The sequence below is a fragment of the Camellia sinensis genome, chromosome 15 (genome assembly GCF_055761805.1).
Source record: "Camellia sinensis isolate YWXY chromosome 15, ASM5576180v1, whole genome shotgun sequence".
NCBI classification, from domain to species: Eukaryota; Viridiplantae; Streptophyta; class Magnoliopsida; order Ericales; family Theaceae; genus Camellia; species Camellia sinensis.
This window is the reverse complement of record NC_138975.1, coordinates 18,584,227-18,604,208: the sequence shown is the minus strand read 5'-3', so window position 1 is coordinate 18,604,208 and position 19,982 is coordinate 18,584,227. Positions and strand designations below refer to the sequence as shown.

The following is a 19,982-nucleotide window of genomic DNA, read 5'->3' as shown; positions in this document are numbered from 1 at the left end:
TAATAACTATTAGGGTAAATTACAAATACACATCTGAGATTTGCTTAAAGTACAAATTGCCTCTTATAGTTTGAAAAATTACATATACCCTCTTGGTAGCATTTTTTTATTTAACATAATTTACTAAAAAAATGAAATTCATAATTATTCTCCTATACAATAATAAAATTACCTAAATTATTAATTGAAACATATTTCTAACATCATTAAAAACAATTAATTGACTTGATAATTTATTAATAAAATGAACGATTTATTATGAAATTAGAAACCTCAGTGGTGTAATATAATTTTTAAAACTACAAAAGACGATTTATATTTTAATCAAACTTCGTAGGGTATATTTATAACTTATCCTAACTATTATAAATTGCTACAAATTTCTCAGACTGCTACCAATAATTGTCATAATTATTAGATTGAATTATAAATTGTACATGGGATAGGTGTATAAAATTAGATACAGATTCACCCCAATCCATTTTGTGAACATGAGACCATGTTGATGGGCTCATAGAGCTCATAACAGGTCTTATTTTGATAATCTGAACCGTTCAATATGTAAATCTCATCGAATACTTCATTCTGGTAAAAAAATCACGTTAATTGAATATCGATATTCCTAAATTATATCATATTTTTGTCAATGATAAATATGATTTTAAAATACATTTTTGACAAAAATATGTTCTAATCAAGTGCTTATCGATATCCAATTAATGTGATTTTTTACAAGGATGAAATATTCGACAAGTTCTATACATAAAACGTTAGAATTATTGCAAAGGAACCCATGGTGGGCCCATAGGCCCAATAGTATCGTCCAGTCCATCTGAAGAGAATCTATATCCTATAAAATTTAGGGTTGAAATTTCTCTCAAGTTTAAATTTCAACTTGAGAAAACTTGAGAGGCCTGTAAGTCTCACAAGTGTCGCTTTGATGATAGAATTGTTTATTTTATAGGACTCTTCGTATTTATTATCCATTTGAAAAAAAAAAAAAAAAAAAAGCTCAATATGGTAACAAGAACATTTTTATTTTGAGGTGTTTGTCACCAAAAAAATAATAATAATAATAATAATAATCCATTTTAAAAATTAAAAAAAAAAAAACTTGTCATTAATTTTTTTAAAGATAAACTCAATAAAATAAAAATATTGTAATAATCAAATTTATATTAATTTTTTAATAAAATAATATAAATCTAGAATCTTACGAAATTAAATATTCATATTATTAAAAGGGTAAATTACTTAACAATGAAGTAGAGAAAAAAAATTACAAACACACATAAATTCAAATGATTTTATAATAGGATGCAAGTGAAAAATTGTAAGAACGCCACTCTATATTTGTTTATTTACTTATTTATTTATAAGAACATTTTTATTTTGAGGTGTTTGTCACAAAAAAATAATAATAATAATAATCTATTTTAAAAATAAAAAAAAACTTGTCATTAATTTTTTTTAAAGATAAACTCAATAAAATAAAAATATTGTAATTATCAAATTTATATTAATTTTTTCATAAAATAATATAAATCGAGAATCTTACAAAATATTTATATTATTAAAAAGGGAAATTACTTAACAGTAAAGTAGAGAAAAAAAATTATAAACACATCTAAATTCAAATGATTTTATAATGGGATGGGAGCGAAAAATTGTAAGAATATAATCTCACTTATGCCCCTCTATATTTGTTTATTTATTTATTTATTTATATTTTTTCCTGTTACATTATTAAAACTGGATATTTGTATTTTTTTCCTGTTACATTATTAAAACAGGATATGTGAAATTTGAATTTTAGACAACAAATGCCACAAACAACAGTCTCCATCGAAGCCATTGTCCTCATCTTTCAGATCCACCCTCTATCACAGTATCCCGCAAAAACCCACCATCTTCTCAGAGATCTTCTGCACAACCAACGGCAGAGATCTGTGGCCGAAGAATCGCCGAGGGTCAATCAAAAAATTTCTGAAGATCGATCACCGCGGTGTTGAATTACTCTGAAACCCAAATCAATAGATCTTTCTATATTAAGTCCTTTTTTTGGGTGGTACAAGAAAGAAGCGATGAAGACATAACCACTCTTTATGGGCAATTGCTTTATTGGTGGTGTACAGAGGTAAATCATTGCTGCTTCTCAGAAACCCATTTCACTATTTTGTCTCGTTTTGGTTAGGGTTTGATAAAATAAAAAAAAATAAAAAAAAGTGTATATTGAAGTTGGGTCTATGATGTGTTTTACAGATGCAGAGAATAGCAAAGTACTCATAAATGGGTTTTGGGTTTTGGAGAGAAACACAGAGACCAAGTTCATATTCAAACTTCGTACACGTCGCTCCAGAAAATTAAGAGAGAGAAAGAGAGATTGAGAGAGACAGAGAGAGAGGGGGGGAGTCCTTTCTGTCCTTTCCTTGTAGTGAGAGAAAGTGAATTTTTAGAGAGAGAGAGAGGGAGGGGAAGGGTCGGTGGTGGTGCTTTTGAGCAGGGTTTTGTGAGCTTCTCATTGGAGGGAGTGGAAATTTGAGTGCTTTTGAAGGGAGGTCTGTGTGTGTGTGTGTGTGTGTTTGAGAAACTTTCTGAGTTTGATCTCTCTTTGATTATTATTATTACTTCTTTTTTCACTTTGTTGGATTCTGTTTGTAATTTGTGTTTGACTAGTGAGAGAGAGAGACTGTTTTGGTGAAAGTAATATAGTGAGGGACATATGATTGTGCTTTTTGTAGATTTTCTTAGCTTTTCATTGGATGAAGTAGATATTCAAACATTTTTTTGAATTTGAGGAGTGGGTTTTGTGAGAATTGAGACTTTTGGGTCTTTTTCACTGCTATTATTATTATTATTACTCTGTTTTATTTCAAAAGTTTTTTTACTTGCTGATCTTTGTCTGTAAATGCTTGTTTGTTGAGTGGGAAAGTTTCAATCTTTTCAATTTTAGTCTTTTTAAAATCTGCTTCTCTCTGTGATACCTTTTTGTCTTATAATGCAGTTCTTCACGAGGTAGTGTCAGATAAAAAAAATTCAAAAGGAAAAGAAACAGACTCTCTCTCTCTCACTCTCTCTCTCTCTATTATTAAGGTTAGGACCTTTTGTTAATCTTTTTCACCACAACTCTGTTCTGTTCTCATCACTTCTCTGCTTGCAACATGTAAAGATTCGAAGTACTTGTCTGAGTATTCCCTCTCAATAAACAATATTTTTGGGTTTTCTCTTTTACCACTTGTAAATAATCACTCTCTATCTCTCTTGTAGGATTTGTTGTGCAATACTTTGTTTCTCTCTCTAGAGTTTAAAGTCCAGAGTTTTGGAGAGAGAGAGAAATGGGGAAAGCAACTAGGTGGTTGAGGGGCTTCTTGGGGATGAAGAAAGAGAAGGAAAATGTGGAGAATTCAAATTCCGGCGACCGGAAAGAGAAGAAAAGGTGGAACTTTGGCAAGTCCGGGAGAGATTCAGGGGTTGTGGGTAAGATTCCGGCAAATGTTCCGGCAACAAATGACACTGCTTGGCTGAGATCTTACTTTGCTGAAACAGAGAAGGAGCAGAACAAGCACGCAATTGTGGTGGCGGCAGCCACCGCTGCCGCCGCTGATGCTGCGGTGGCGGCAGCTCAGGCCGCCGTGGCGGTGGTGAGGCTCACTAGCCAAGGCAGAGGAGCTCTGTTTTGTGGTGGCAGAGAGAAGTGGGCTGCTGTCAGGATTCAGACTGTTTTCAGAGGCTATTTGGTAAGTGGGTCTTTATATTTTTTGTTCAATTTGTTGATATTTGAAACTTCAATTTGATCTCATAACATAAATTTTGATCTGGGTATTTGAATTTTCTATGTTTTCATGAACTATTTTACTTTGGTTCTCTGTTTGGGACAATGATTGTGTTTTCCTTTTCATTTCCTGTGAGGTTTCGAAATTTGAAAGCTTGTATTTTGAAATCTATTTTGTTTTTTGCTTTCCATGTTTTTGAATTTTGTTTGTTTCTGTGTGTGATTTGTAGCTCTGATTTCCAATTATTGTTTCGTTCCAAAGTTGGGTCCACATTTTGGCTCTTTCACTTGTTTGAATTTGAAAGAGGGAACTATTAAAAGTTTAACCTTTTTCTGTGTTTCTTTGTGTGTTTTTTTCCAATTTTCGTGAATATGTGCCATCCATTTGTTTTTTGTTTTTGGTTTAGTAGTTTTCTATCAAAAGCACTTCTTGAGCCTGCCCATGACCTGGGGTCGATCCCCAGTTCCCCTTCCCCTTCTCTCATGGCCTGGCGGTCGATCCCCAGTTCCCCAGGCTAAAAAAAAGGGAAAAAACTTTGTAGTTTTGAATTGAAAACATTTCTTGAGTCCGCTCTTGACATTGGATCAATCCCTAGTTCACCCTTCCAACTCCCCGGATAAAAAAAAATGTAGTCTTGGATCAAAACCGCTTTTGAGCCTGCTCTTGACCCGGGTTGGTTCTTTGTTCCCTAGATGACAAAAAGAAAATTTTGGATTCTTGTGTTGAATCTAATTTGGTTCACCTTCAGGCAAGGAAAGCACATCGAGCTCTAAAAGGACTGGTGAAGTTACAAGCTCTTGTTAGGGGCTACCTTGTTCGAAAACGAGCAACTGCGACTCTTCATTGTATGCAAGCTCTCATACGAGCTCAGGCCACTGTTCGATCCCAGAGAGCTCGTCGTCTGCTCAAAAAAGACAACAAATATCAACCAGAAATTCGTGCCCGAAGGTCCATGGTGAGAAGTGAATTGCATTGCTCATACTTTTCTTTATGGAATTTTTTTTCAATTCTCATTTTTTCTGTTTCTTGTTTTCAGGGAAGAATTGATGAAACATGGAGTGAATTCCATAGCAAGAGACTTTCAGCATCTACAGAAAATTCGCTAAGCGCGTTCGACGAAAGCCCCAAAATAGTTGAAATCGACACTTACAGGCCTAGATCAAGATCATCACGTCGAATGAACACATTAATGTCAGACTCTTGTGAAGACCCATATTACCAAACAGTTTCATCACCCCTTCCCTGTCCAATTCCCGCTCGTCTTTCCATCCCCGAGTGCAGAAACCTTCCAGAATTCGATTGGGGCTTCAACGGCGATGATTACAGGTTCTCAACTGCTCAGAGCACGCCTCGTTTGGCAAATTCGTACAGATCAAATGCTCCAGTCACGCCAGCGAAAAGCGTGTGCGGAGACAGCTTTTTCAGGCCATATTCCAACTTCCCGAACTACATGACGAACACGCAATCGTTCAATGCGAAACTGAGGTCTCATAGTGCTCCGAAGCAGAGGCCTGAACCGGGTTCTAAGAAGAGGCTTTCGCTGAATGAAATAATGGCGTCGAGGATGAGTTTGAGCGGTGTGAAGATGCAGAGGTCTTGTTCTCAGGTTCAAGAAGCTTTAAATTATTGAGAAAAAAGTGTTTGATCGATAGATTATGAACATGGAGAAGAATAAGAGAAACTAACATATAAACCTTCTCCGAGCTTTTGTTTTTGCCACTTAGGGATGACAAACAGTAGGATAGAACAGAGTGCTTTGTGTATATTCTTAAATCTTTGTTATTTTATTTTATGAATGGAAACTAGAGGGTTTCATCTTTTGTTCTTTGTTGCTTAGAAAGTGTTTTTGATTTTATAGGTATGATTAAAAACAGTTGTGTTTTGAATCAATTTATATATTTTTTGCCTTGTTTCTAGGCCATGTTGAGACAAGGTAAATAGCATATTAACAAGAGATTAGCGGAGCAGAGCAACGAGTCTGCTTCGTTTTGGTTTTAGAATTCACTTTCCAATTTTTTTTTTCCATATTTTTTTTTATTTTCACTGAAGTTTTTTTAATATTTTAAGCATTTTTAAAATTTTTAGACACACCTAATATAAATATATTTTAAAAAGTCTAATTTTTGTAAAATACCAAAAATATAAAAAAAAATACAAAAATTCAGTATGTTTTTAATATTTTTGTATATTTATTAGTTTTTGAAAATATTTTACTTTTTGGACACATCTGAATAAGGTGCATCTAAAAAAATAAAAAAATTTATTTAAAATTTTTAAAATATTTATTAAAAACAAAAAAACACAAAAAAATAAAAAACTTCAATTTTCAAAAAAATTGAATTCAAAAATTGAAAAATGATAATTGGGGTGCTACCATGAAATTTCCATGGTGGTTCCTAGTGAGTTGGGTTTCTCTGTATTTAAAACAGGACACTTTTTCTCAAGCCATACTTCTTATTTTTTATGTTGTGGTATGTCCCATGACATCAAGTGTGAGGCCCATCATAGTGGGGAATAATTATTTTATTTTATTTTTTTATGTCACAAAGATAGATGTCAGTAAATTAGATTACTATAATACGGGACATATGTTAATCTATTGATTCAAACATAAGATTTTACTTTAATGTGATACTAATTTGTTGACTCAAATACGGGACATATGTAATTAACTTATTTTACCTTATTGCACTTAAAGGTCCCCCATAACTCTTGGGATAACAACTTGGATTGATTGAATAAGGTGTGATTTATTTCATAGGATTTAATTTTAGCTGCCTATATTAAGAGGCTTAAACGCTAATTTTTTAAAATTTATTTGGTAAATATATTTTTTAATAAATAAATCACTTTAATCATTTCACAAAACCAAAATATGTTGTTTGGTTTAACTCATTTCTAGAAAATAAAGTTTTTTTCTTTATTTTATTATTTTTAGTGAATTTTTTAAAAATATTTTGTGTATTTTTTTTTTATTTTTTAGATACACTTAATCTAAATACATTTAAGCATAAATATTTTTTAAAAAAATTTATCAAATACAAATAACACCAAAAAAAAAAAAGAAAATTCATTAAATTTTTGTATTTTGTTACATTCAATGATTTTTTTAGAGATTTTTTATATAAATTTTATACTATTTAAGTATATCAAGATTAAGTGAATCTAAAAGATAAAATAAAATGATTAAAATATTATTAAAAATACAAAAATACAAATTAAAATTTTAAAAAATTTCAAACCGAACAGAGTTAGCTATTAATTTCTTATTTAAATGAGACTAATAGGTTCATAAGAAATTTCACTAATACGGGATTTATGTTTAAATTTTCATGAAGTTATTTCTAATTAATAAATTAAAATTTTTAACTAATTATGTTTAAATGTTTAAATTTTTCAGAATATTATAGTATCCGAATGGGATGGAATTGTGGTGAATGAATCTTAAATTTCATATCAGTAATGATTAGTGGTTGATTTGATTGATGTGAATTTGAGTTTTGTTTGGGAATCTCTTGAATCTCGCACTCCTTTGTACTGGATAGCTTTGCATCATCGGGGGTGTTTGGAATCATACGAGTATATATATATATTTTTATTTTTTATAAAAAAAATATTTAAAAAAATAGTGAGTTAATATGATTCAAAAAATAAAAAAATACATTTTTATAATGCATCGGAAACACTCTCTTCGTTTGATTTGTATTCTAGAAATTATTTTTAAAAATTTTGTTATAAAAATAATGATTTTTATTTTTAATTTTTTCACTAAATTAAATTTATTTTTTAAAAAAATCAAAAAAATATTTTGAAAACCAAACTAAATAGGTATCTTCTTTCTTTCATTTCTGCTAAAAAAATTTTTTTAAAAAAAGATAATAATTATCTTTTAGTAATATTTTCAAAAAAATGTTATAAATTTATGAAATTTTTTTATAATTTTAATTATTAAAATTTACTAGTAATTTATAATATTTTTTTTGGGTATTGCTAATGACAATTCCAAGAATTGTTTATTACAAGTATAAAATAATAAATTATTTATAATCTGAATACATTTTTTACACACCTTTTTTAACATTAATTAATAATAGCCTTTAAAATTATTTTTAGCATTTTTTTATTTTTATTTAGCCCACGTTTGGCAGTCAACTTTTTGACTAAAAAAGGTGAAGCCACAAAAAGTTAAAAAAAATCAAAATTTCACATTATATTCACCAATTAGTCATTTTTTCCCTTACAACTATCTATTTAATTAAAAAATTATTCCAAATATAAGTAAATTATATTTTGTTCCTTTTATGTTTGATCACTTTCCTATGGCTTTTAATTTTTTTATTTTCTTTTTCACTTTGGTGTTTTATGTTTCAAGTTTTTTTCAGTTTACTTCTAACAATGGTAGTACACACACCAATCACTATATTAATTAGTGTACCAACACATGCTATAATATTACAACTTCAAACTATGGACCCCACTCATTATACAAATACAAAGATTCAAACCTAATAAAACTATGTCACATCATCTGTTACTACACTAATTGGTGTATCAATTGGTGCATATAGCTTTATTCTACTCTTATAGACAATTTTTATTCAAAATTAGACAAAAAATGTCATAATAACTATCACATAATATAAAAAATATATTATTATATAGGTAAACTACCAATATGTCATAATAGTTGAACTTAATTCCCCTCAAGTCCTATTGAAAATAAGTTATAGTAAAATTATTGCTAAAATAATTTTTTATAATATTTTTTGCATATGTCGTAAAAATTGACAATTAGTGATTTTTTTTTTTGTCATTCTTTTTATAAATTGTCGCTAAAACTTACAAATAGTGACTTTTTGTGGCAATTTTTTTAAAATGTTGCTAAATTTTATAATTACTGATATTTTTTGTGACAATTTTTAAACTGTCGCTGAAGATTAAGAATTAGTGATATTTTTTTAATAATATTTGATGAAAAATGTCATTAATTATCACATGACATATTAAACAATAAATCTACCGATTAGGACCTATACGTAAATCTCATTTATAATATTAGAATTCAAGTTTATGTTTGATATGTGAGTTATATATAATAAAAAGGTTTGACTCCTCTTAAATTAGAATCTTAACTTGAGAGAGCATTTATCCACGTGATTGTTAAGTGTCATTTTATTTCTAATTTTTAAAAGAAATTGACTTTAGGTGTAAATAAGGAAAAATTTGAAACATAAAGGGTCAAAGTGAAAAAAATAAATTTTAATAACCAAAGTGAGAAAGTAACCTAACATAAAGGAGCAAAGTGTAATTTATCCTTCCAAAACCACTAAAGCCCCGTTTGAGATGGGTGTTTGGGGAGCTTCCATTTGCACACCACTTATCCTCTCAATTCACACCATTATCCCATTTTTTTTTAATTACCATTATATCCTTTAATTAAATTACCTACACACCACTCCTTCCTTCTCAACTCATGACCGCCGGCTGCCACCTCCTCCCAACCCCACTAGCACCGGTTGCCACCCCTCACCTCCAATAGCACCATTCCCACCACCGCCGGTTGCCATCTACCCCACTTCCCCTACCGGTTGCCAGCTACATCTACCCCACTTCCCCGCCTCCCCCGCTGCCCCCTATCTTTGGTACCATTTTCCCTTTGCAACAACTCTCAAGCGCCCCTTTTGGCAAACCCCTCTCATCGTGACCTCTTCTTCTTTTCTTCGCTTGCTCACTCACTCACTCTCTTTCTCTCTCTCTCTCTCTCTCTCTCTCTCTATTTGATTGATCATTCATCGATCTTAGTCAATCGCAAGGGTTAGGGGTGGCGATCACTAAGGCTGCGGTAATGGCGAGGTGTGGTTGTGGAGGTGTCGGAGTGGGGCGGAGTTGAGGCAAGGAAGGATTGAAGGAGTCTGGGGGAGGGACGGTGGCAGTCGGGATGGGTTGTGGAGGGTGGATGAGGACAACGATGGGTCGCCAGATCTGGTGGTGGCTAGGTTTGGGGTAGGTAGGGTTAGGGTATTTTGGGAATAAAGGGTGTGAATTGAGAAAATAATAAAAAGTGAAGATGGTGTGGAGGTATGAACTAGAAATGGTGTGTATTGAGGCAAACTATGGTGTGTAAATAGAAGCTCCCGAGTGTTTGGGCTAAAATAGACATATAGGACAAAATATGCTATTTTAGCTAAATAGAACAAAATATCACATTCAACCCATAAAACTATGTCACATCATCTGTTACTACACTAATTGGTGTATCAATTGGTATATATAGCTTTATTCCACTCATAAAGACAATTTCTGTTCAAAATTAGACAAAAAATGTCATAATAATTATCACATAATATAAAAAATATATTATTATATGGGTAAACTACCAATATGTCATAATAGTTGAACTTAATTCCCTTCAAGTCCTATTGAAAATAAGTTATAGTAAAATTATCGCTAAAATAATTTTTTATAACATTTTTTGCATATGTCGTTAAAAATTGACAATTAGTATTTTTTTTTTTTGTCCTACTTTTTATAAATTGTCGCTAAAATTTACAAATAGTGACTTTTTTGTGACAATTTTTTTAAAATGTCGCTAAATTTTATAATTACTGATATTTTTTGTGACAATTTTTAAACTGTTGCTGAAAATTAAGAATTAGTGATATTTTCTTAATAATATTTGATGAAAAATGCCATTAATTATCGCATGACCTATTAAACAATAAGTTTACCGATTAGGAGCTACACGTAAATCTCATTTATGATATTAGAATTCAAGTTTATGTTTGATATGTGAGTTATAAATAATAAAAAGGTTTGACTCCTCTTAAATTGGAATCTTAACTTGAGACAGCGTTTATCCACGTGATTGTTAAGTGTCATTTTATTTCTAATTTTTAAAAGAAACTGCCTTTAGGCGTAAATAGGGAAAATTTTGAAACATAAAGGGTCAAAGTGAAAAAAAACAAACTTTAAGAACCAAAGTGAGAAAGTAACCAAAAATAAAGGAGCAAAGTGTAGTTTATCCTTCCAAAACCACTAAGGCCCTGTTTGGGATGAGTGTTTGGGCTAAAATAGTCATATAGGACAAAATATGCTATTTTAACCAAATAGAACAAAATGTCACATCCAACTCATAATTATTTCATTTTTTTCTCACAAAAGTCAAAAAAAGTCAAAAAGTCAAAAAGTCTATCCCAAACAAGACTTTTTAACCCTCGGCTAAAACAACCAAAAAGCCAACTCACATCCCAAATGAACCCTAAGGCCCCGTTTGTTTTGTGAGATAGAGGTGGAACCCACTATATGTTATATTTGTTTTGGAGATGGAGAGAGAATTCATAATCCCATGGGATTAGGATGAGACTTGGTGTTGGGATTGAGATGGAGGAGGTGGAGATGGTATAGGAAATTAGTCTCATGGGATTAAGTTTTTTTATTTTTTATTTTTTTATTTACATGTTGGGTATTTTGTTTTAACATTAATGTTTAATGCTTTTGTATTGTTTGTTAAGTAAAAATCATAATTTTATTTGTTTTAATATTTTATATTTCTTTTATATTTAACAATCTCTACATTAACAACTATCATAGGGATGGCAACGGGCTAGAACGGGGACGGGGACGGGGACGGGGCCGGGGATCACACTCTCCGTCTCTGATCCCCGATGGTAAAAATTTTCCCGTCCCCGACCCCGATAGAGAACCTATCACCGTTCCTGCCTCTGCTCCCTAGCGGGGATCGGGTTTCTCCGACCCTGAAAATTTCCCAGCATCATCAACATCATCATCAACTAAACAGATTCAAACAACACAAATCTAGAAAAATAAGATTGGCGATGGAGATACTTGAGATCGACGATGGAGAAAATGAGATCCGAGGTTTTTGTCCTGAGTCGATGTCGCCATCTGTAGATCGGAGTCTGGACAGGCGGTGGTGGTGGTGTCGATGATTTGTGTGCGATCAGCTGCTAAAGAGGAGAGATGAGAGAGCAAACGAGGTGTGTGTGTGTGTGTGTGTGTGAGAGAGAGAGAGAGAGAGAGAGAGAGAGAGATTGGTAGTGGTGTCGCCGTGTCAGTGACTGCGAGAGTAAGAGAGTTGAGAGAGAGAGAGAGAGAGTTGAGAGAGTCAGGGAGTGAGAGAGTTGAAAGAGAGAAGAAAAAGAGAGTGAGAGAGTTGAGAGAGTCAGTGAGTGTTGAGAAAGTGAGTCAATGAGAGAGTTAAGAGAGTCAGAGAGTGAGATATATATATATATATATATATAATACAACTAAACACGCAGTATATAGGCAGGGCTTTTCGAGGAAATTTCGGGGAGGGGCAGGGGCCGGAAGAACCTATCACCGTCCTCTGCTCGAAAATCATCGGGAATGTATTTTTCAATACCATCCCCGGCCCTATGGGAAATAATTTTTGGGAAAAACCCTATTTATCGAGGTGGGGTGGTCCGGGTCCCCGTTGAGCCAGGTTCATGTTGCCATCCCTAAACTACCATTAAAACAATCACAATTTTACTTAATCCCCTCACTAACAATCTCCTCACTATTAATTCCCTCACTATCAATCTCGTCTATTCTACCTCTGAAAACAAACGAGCCTAAAGGATTTGGTTTACTTTTTGAATTCAATTTTAAAAACCTCTAGTTTTTAAAACAAAAATGTTTTATAGCTCGAAAAATTTCCCCTCAAATGGCCCGAATTGCTGAAACAACGTCGTTTTGATTTTGAATTTTTTTTTTCTTTTCCTCAGAGTTGACTCCATTCAAGCCCTTAATCTCTTCCAAATCCTCTCATCTCTCTCTACTCACTCTCTCCTCAAGCTCTTAATCTCTTTCAAATCCTCTCATCAGCGACGGGTGTGGACTCGCATAATAGATCTTCAGCTACGGGTGTGGATTCGCATACGGCAGTGTCGACTAGCAGAAAAAAATGTACCACAACCAAAGGTAAACCCATAATTGCAAAAAAACTAGGGTTTGTGTTTCTGTGTTTGGATTTTTCTTGCAATTTGTGTTAGGGTTTTGGTTTTGGCTTGAATTTGTAGAACATGTTTTCCGGCCTTATCAATTAATGATTGTTAGGGTTACGATTGTCTGTTAGGGTTTGGGCATTATGGGTTTTGCCTTCAATTTTTTATTGTTATGTTGATTTTGATTGGCCATTATGTTGATTGTTTGGGCATTATGGGATATGTGTTGATTGAGTCAGACATGAGTTAATAGGATTGATGAGGTTTTGATGTCTCAATTTAAGGTTTGGACATACCAGTTAAGGTGTCATATTAGAGCTTGGAATTTTGGAAATCTAGAATGTTCATGATTCATTTTGTTTTTGATTTACTCACTTTAGTTTGGAATTTCAGTGTTTTGTATGAAAAGAAAATCTAAGGTATTTTAATCTCCAAAAAAATTGTTGTCATCAGGATTCAGTGTATAGAGTTTAAATTTATATCCTCTTAAATATGCTAGATAAAACTAGATGTTGCAAACTGTTTAAGCAACCAACTTTTATAAGATGTTAATATCTACTATAGAAGATTAATTGTGTAGTTTCTTTTTATTTTTATGTATTTTTTTTAATTTATTGACATGTGTTACAATATCTGCGCATGTATGTAGGAATGAACATAAGGAAATAGCTAGTGCCAAAGCTAGTTTGGATTTTGAACTCAAATTGTTGGAATACTTCAAGAAATTCATTGAAATCTTTTTATCCACAAATGAAAATTTTGTTATTTTTGAGAAGCAAAAAGAAAATTTGTTCATTTTACCATATACTTTGGAAATGATTGGAGTCTTCAAGTGCTTAAAAATGTGGATTCCTTTCTTAAAATTCCTGGCTTTTCTTAATGTGATGGAAGTTTATTGAGCCAATGGGAATTAAATCAGTTCCCTTAGGTTTCAAATTTTAGCCATAAAAGTGAATGAATGGGCCTGTGAATACATTAAATATGCTTCTGATTTCAAATATCAAATTATGTTTGTATAAAAGAGCATGGTTTATACTTTATGGTTGTTTTAAATTTCCATCTTGCTGAAGATGTGCATTTTGATTTAAAAAATTCCCTATTTCTTGGAACCTACCTATGAAAGAACACAAGATTTCTTCTTGTTTACTTTTGCTTATGAAGCTGGCTGCATATTTACCAATTAAAAAAGTACGGGTTTTAATAACATCAATAAAACAGTAGGTATGTATGTATCAACAGTAGCAATAATAGCTATGTATGTATCATGTCTCTGTTTTCCATTTTGTATGTAGATTACAAAATGGCTTTTTCCTCTAGTAACAATAGCAACATAAGATTGAAACCAAGATTGTGTGATTGTGGGAGAACAACTGCCATGCACATTGTTCGAACCAATCAGAATGGAAATAAAGGGCGTGTGTACTTTGTGTGTCCATCGAAATATGTAAGTAGTATGGAAATTTGTTTGCAAATTTATTAGCCTGATTTGATTAACTGATTGTCATGCATTGTAGATTAATGAGGAACACTGCAATTACTTCAAGTTTGCAAATGATGATAACGACGACGTGATCTCCAATGCTGCACCTCGTAAATTTATAAAAAGCCAAGAATTTAACGATCTAAGCACAAGGGCTTATGAGATGGATAATGAATTTCAGGAGCATGGTAGAAGGCTTCGAAGGATGGAGAAGAAATTGAATGTCGTGCTTTATGTCATTGTATTTTGTATTGTTTTCTATTTTATAATGTAAATTACTGAGTTGATAGCTTTTGGAGAATTTGATGGATGTACTTATGGATTGAATAGACTTGAATGGCCTTGATGACTTGAATGGACTTCTGTTTCAATTATTGTTAATAGGTTATTGTAGACCGCCCGAACTCCGCTCCGCGCGCGAGGGTGCGAATCGTTGTTCTTAGCTACTACAGTTCGAACTCATGTCACGGTTCTGAATCTAATCTCACAAAGTGCATGTAAGATTGATAAATCACCAAAGAGTCCAAATCCGGCAAATTGTTTTGAAAATTTGATTTTAATTAAAAAGCGCCAAACATAGACTGCTTTGCCAGATTTCAGAGTCGCCACCTAAATATTTTGTTTTGGGAAATTTAGGAAACCCTGACTTGTGCCTAAGGCCACGTGTCTATCATCACCAAAGTTGCCTCGGCTCGGTAACTTGGGTATGAGAGGGGAAGGTCTTAAAATGAGCACCCCCGCCCGCCCGATCAAAGGATCTGCCTCTACTAACATGATATGTTGTTTTTGAAAACACATGTGTTCTTATTCCGGTTTATTAATGTAGTTTACTATGTGATGCGCACAGCATATAAGTATAGACTAAATCGCTCAAGTTGAAACAAAACATCTCGAGCTTGTTTGGTTTGTTTTTGGGAGAGTTGTTTTTGAAAAAAATTTGAGAGAGTTGTTTTAGAAATTTTTTTGGTTTGTTTGGTTGTATATTTTGAAAGTAGTTTTGGAGTTTGGGAGTTTGGGATGATTTGATATTTTGTTGTAATTGAGTAGATGTGTATGAGAGAAAAAGTGATTGAGAAGGAGAGAGAAGAGAAAAAAAAGTGATTGATTATGTGTAAGAGAGAGAAAGCGATTTTGAAAATTTTTTGAGAAAAATCTCAAACCAAACAATTTTTTGGAATTTTTTTTCTAAAACTCATCTCTAAAACTCAAACCAAACATACCCCTCATGTTTGTTTGTTTGAAAAAAAGGTTTGAAGTTGCTACCCTCAAGTAGGCTAAGTCGCGAATTTGTCACCCTCAAGTGGGCTTAAAACAACATGATTTTGCCACTTCAAGTGGGCTTAAAACTCACATTTTGATGAATTGTTTCAATTCAAGCAATGAAGCCTTCATCTACAGGCATTCATGCATTTATAGCAGTTAAGCACATAGCCTCATGGCAAGCATGCTAAACATGGCAACATATACACTCATGCAAGGATGTTAAAGCGTAAACACTCACAGTGTACTCCGAGCCAAAAAAGAAGCTAGTTAGTAATCAATGCATGATCCTAGCTATTCTAATGCAACACATGAAAAATACAACTAAGATAGGCTCGGCTATTCTAAGATGTCATGTGAATGCAATTAGATAACATGTATTCAAATTAGTATTGAAATACAATGCAGTTTGTATGATACGCCGAGCCCGGTGCATGCAAGATAGATGAATGGATGCACGCATGCAAACATAAGGATGCTAATTGAAATATACCCTAAAACTAACCATCGAAAGCTGGTAAATAAAAGGGAGAAAGAAATAGGGTTGGAAGACATGCATCACACACACGCACGCTTATTACAACAATGTGCCCTCTTGACGGAAGGTCTGAATAATAAGCTAACTAGATAATCTAAGCTAATTAAACTAATTATTACAAAACGAAACTAATTAACTAACCCTAGTTAACTAATTAGTTATTACAACACAAATTGAATAGTTAAGCGCATTAATTAATTAAATACAAAACCAAAGCATTAGCTAGCTAAGCAAAGCAGCTAATTAAAGCAGTAAAAAAGAGGTCCTCGGGGCAACTGGTGCATGCATGCTCGGTCGCCTCGTTCGGAAATCCATCACTATACCCCAACTTGCCTCTGTTTGCAATTATTCTCAAGACACTACACAAAGCTCCAGATAGCTTCTACTCCATCATGGAGACCTCCAGGAAGGCTGCCGACCACTTATTGGTGTTGTAGACCACCTAAGTATGCTGCAGACTAGAAAAAGTGGTCGGGCAGCTACTTTTTCTGGTTTGCCAACCAGAAATTCTGCCCACGCTCCATTTTGCTGCAACAGAGAACAAGAAGGGGCACGGCATTGTATTTGCAAGGTATGGGTGCACAACCACCCTCCTTATCATTTCTTAAGCTCAAGGGAGTGTGGTTCTCGACCCTCGGACCACCAACCAAGCATCGCAATGCACGATGGCCGAGAAGCCAAGTTTGCACAATTCAATTTCAATGAATGCACAAATGACACATAAGGGCCTTAACGTTTATCATGCTTGATCAAGAAGGTCGGCGACCAAGAAATGAGGCACGTTTCATCACTTCAAGTATGAAACGTCCCTCGTTTCTCGTGTTTGGATTAACACCCTATCCAAACACAATGCAACACACATAATGCAATGTATGGCATGTTTAAAAGCTAATGCATCGAAGCTAGTAAAACATGTTACACACGAGGCATGCAATACGATGCTCAATGGACTTAAACCGAATATGGATAGACCTATGAGGCTCCATAAAAGTGGCCAAAATGCTATGAAATGATGGCATGAAAGGCAAGATGGTAATGCTCATACAATGTCCTATCAACTAAGCATAAGAGCACAACCCTCAACCATGATCAAGAAGTGATAAACATGGAAGTGTGACAACACTATATGCACTGAAATCATGTATGAAATGATGCCAAATCACTCAAACAACACAAGTATAGCATGCAAGAGGCTCAAAGCTTGAAACTAGCATAGGCACTTGCACTATAGCTATGCAATACATGAACCATATGGCCAAGACAACCCAAAACAGTCCTAGAGCATGTCAAAACAATGCTAAAACATGTATGGAGTATAGCCAAAACAAGCTAGCATGAAGGCATGAAACATGGAGTATGCAAGGTCAATAAGGAGGATTACATTACACCTACCAAAACCAAGCATAAGATGACTTTACCAACAAAAATCAGAGTTGTATCATGGCAAAATAAGACTAAAAATACACTGATATGGCAGCCCAAAAGCTTAGGTAAGATAGCATACATATTGGCTCATGTTTAAGGCATAAAGCACCAACCCTCCAAAGCATTGAAAGAGTGAAAGATGTGAGGGCATGACAATGAAACATGCTCCAAAATCATGTATCAAATGATGCTAAATCATGCAAATAGCCCAAACAATGCATGCTAGTGGCTTGGAAACTCAAAGCTAATGAGTAAGAATGCACTATGGCTATACAAAGCAAGGCATGCATGACCAAAACAACATAAAACAGAGCTTAAGCATGGCAAAACATGAGTAAAAGCTTCCTGGAGTAGAGCCAAAAGCATGCTAGAATAATGGTCCAAAGCATGATGCATGTTAGGCTAGCAAGAAGGATTGCACTACAAGTGCAAGGAGCATGCAATAGGTAATCAAACCAACCATAAACAGAGGTATATCATGCTGAAATAAGGCCTGAGACATGCTAAGATGGAGCCAAAACATGCTTAACAAACATGCTACTTTGATGAGCTACAAATAGGATTACACAACACATACAAGAAACATGCAAGGGGTGACCAAGACAACCAAAAATAGAGTCATGGCAGGTCTAAAAGGTCATAAAAAATTGTTCAAACAAAGCTTCAAGAAGATAGAACTACATGCTCTTGTGATGAGCCATCAACACAAGCATACAAGAGAAGAGGAGGGGGGACAACCCCCACCATTTGGGGCCTCAAAACCAAGTTTCACCACTAAAATTCCTCTGGAATTTAGTGGTAGAAAGGCCAAATAAAGGCTAAAACAAAATCCTAAAGTGATGGCTCAAAACCCTAGCAAATAGGGCATGCAAGGGAGTAGATCACCCCCAACACCAAGGAAGCCTCAAACAAACATCTTAAACACTTAAAATCAGAGCTTTTTGCAGTTTAAAGTTAGGCCTAAATTAGCATTCAAATAGGGCCAAAGATTTAAACAAAAACAAAGCTTTAAGGGGTTAAAAACTCACCCTTGTAGAATAACTTCAAGAAAGTAACTCTAGTAACCTTTTTGGATCAAAAGCAATCCAAAAACACCAAAACCAGCTTCAAGGTGCCTTAGCAACAAGAGTGTGGTGTTTCACTAGGTGTTTGTATGCAAAAGTGTGAAGAATAGGCACTTTCAAGCACAAATATGAAGAGGAGGAGCAATATAGAGATAGATGATATATGTATAGCTCCAATACAAAATTTTGAACCTAAGACAAGAGGGAGGAGGCTCCCTTATATAGAAAATCATGCATCAAGCTTGTTGAACAAGCTTTAGGCTCCAAGCAATCCCTCTATACACGTGTATGGAGAATTCCTTCTATGTCCAACAGCTGGCATAGCTGGTAAGAAAATATCTGCAGAAAACTGCAGGAAAACTGCCGACCAGTTGAAATGGTCGGCCAGCTACTTGCACTGGTCAGCCGACCAGTGAATGTGGTCTGCAAGAATGAAAAGTGGTCGGCAGGGGGAAGAGGTGGTCTGCACAAGGAAAGCAAGGTGGTGGCATGGTTGTCGACCACTTTTGGTGGTCCAAAGACCACCAACACCAGTTGGCCGACCAAAAAACTGGCTGGCAGGCAGGAAAAGTGGTTTTCAGGGAGAGAAACTGGTCTACAACCCCTATTCCACCCTCCAAGCAAGGAAAACAAGGTTTGTGCTAAAAAAAACCAAAAATGATGCAAGACAAGAGTTCGCGGGTCAAGGCACACAGCCAAAAACCTCAAAAACTAGTCTACGGGCACCAAAAGTGGTCTACGGGAGGAAAAAGTGGTCTATGGCCACAAAAAGTAGTCTACAGACCTCTGTTTCCCTCTAGGCAGAGGCAACAAGGCATGGTCCAAAAACCAGGCCAAGAGGAGAACGCTAAGAGGTCCCGAGACAAGGCGCTCGGCCGAAGGCTCCGGAAACCAGAAATCGGAAACCGGAAACTAGCCTACAAGAGGGAAAAGTAGTCTACGACTACGAAAAGTGGTCTACGGACCTCTGTCTCTCTCCAGTTAAGGTCAACAAGGCTTGGTCCACAAACCGAGCCAAAACACAAAGAGTTCAGAGGCCCGGAGGTAAGACACTCAGCCGAAAACTCCGGAAACTCGAAACGAGCACAAACATGCGTGATCATTGAGCGCTCAAATGATGACGTCTGAGTCTTAAGGTCGGTCAAAAATAGGGCGTCTACAGTTATGTCATTTGTTGATCTTTAGTGCTGGAAATACTTTTTCACTATAAACCTGTAATGGCCTTTCTGGTCTGATGTTAGGGCTGCATTCTCACATGGGAATTTATAGGTGGACCAGTAGTTTGACATACCTTGCTTTTACATCTGTATTCTAAGAATTGAATATGTCCTTGGTTACCTCAGGTTTTTGATGGGCATGGAGGAAAGCGTGCAGCTGACTTCGCATGCAACCATTTGCCAAGATTCATAATTGAGGATGAAGACTTCCCAAGGGAAATTAAGAGGGCTGTTGCATCAGCGTTTCTATAAACAGACA

The 19,982-nt window shown here is 34.6% G+C and overlaps 1 protein-coding gene across 7 annotated transcripts; it reads left to right on the top strand.

Moving 5' to 3' along the window:
* Nucleotides 1-1,775: 1,775 nt before the first annotated feature.
* Nucleotides 1,776-5,593, top strand: LOC114264778 (protein IQ-domain 26). Of its 7 annotated transcripts, XM_028205478.2 has the most exons (6): nucleotides 1,776-2,137; nucleotides 2,263-2,558; nucleotides 3,005-3,093; nucleotides 3,268-3,737; nucleotides 4,522-4,728; nucleotides 4,810-5,593. In XM_028205478.2, the coding sequence occupies exons 4-6, from the start codon at nucleotides 3,336-3,338 to the stop codon at nucleotides 5,401-5,403; spliced, it is 1,203 nt and encodes a 400-aa protein (XP_028061279.2). In that variant the 5' UTR covers nucleotides 1,776-2,137; nucleotides 2,263-2,558; nucleotides 3,005-3,093; nucleotides 3,268-3,335; the 3' UTR covers nucleotides 5,404-5,593. The 7 variants fall into 7 exon arrangements, with proteins under 7 accessions (XP_028061279.2, XP_028061313.2, XP_028061304.2 ...); XM_028205512.2 differs by lacking the exon at nucleotides 2,263-2,558; XM_028205503.2 differs by lacking the exon at nucleotides 3,005-3,093.
* Nucleotides 5,594-19,982: the final 14,389 nt, after the last annotated feature.

Coding starts and splice junctions, on each gene's coding strand:
- LOC114264778 (XM_028205518.2), top strand. CDS start 3,336: ATGGGGAAAGCAACTAGGTGGTTGAGGGGCTTCTTGGGGATGAAGAAA. Junction 3,738..4,521: donor CTGTTTTCAGAGGCTATTTG/GTAAGTGGGTCT, acceptor GTTCACCTTCAG/GCAAGGAAAGCACATCGAGC. Junction 4,729..4,809: donor TTCGTGCCCGAAGGTCCATG/GTGAGAAGTGAA, acceptor TCTTGTTTTCAG/GGAAGAATTGATGAAACATG.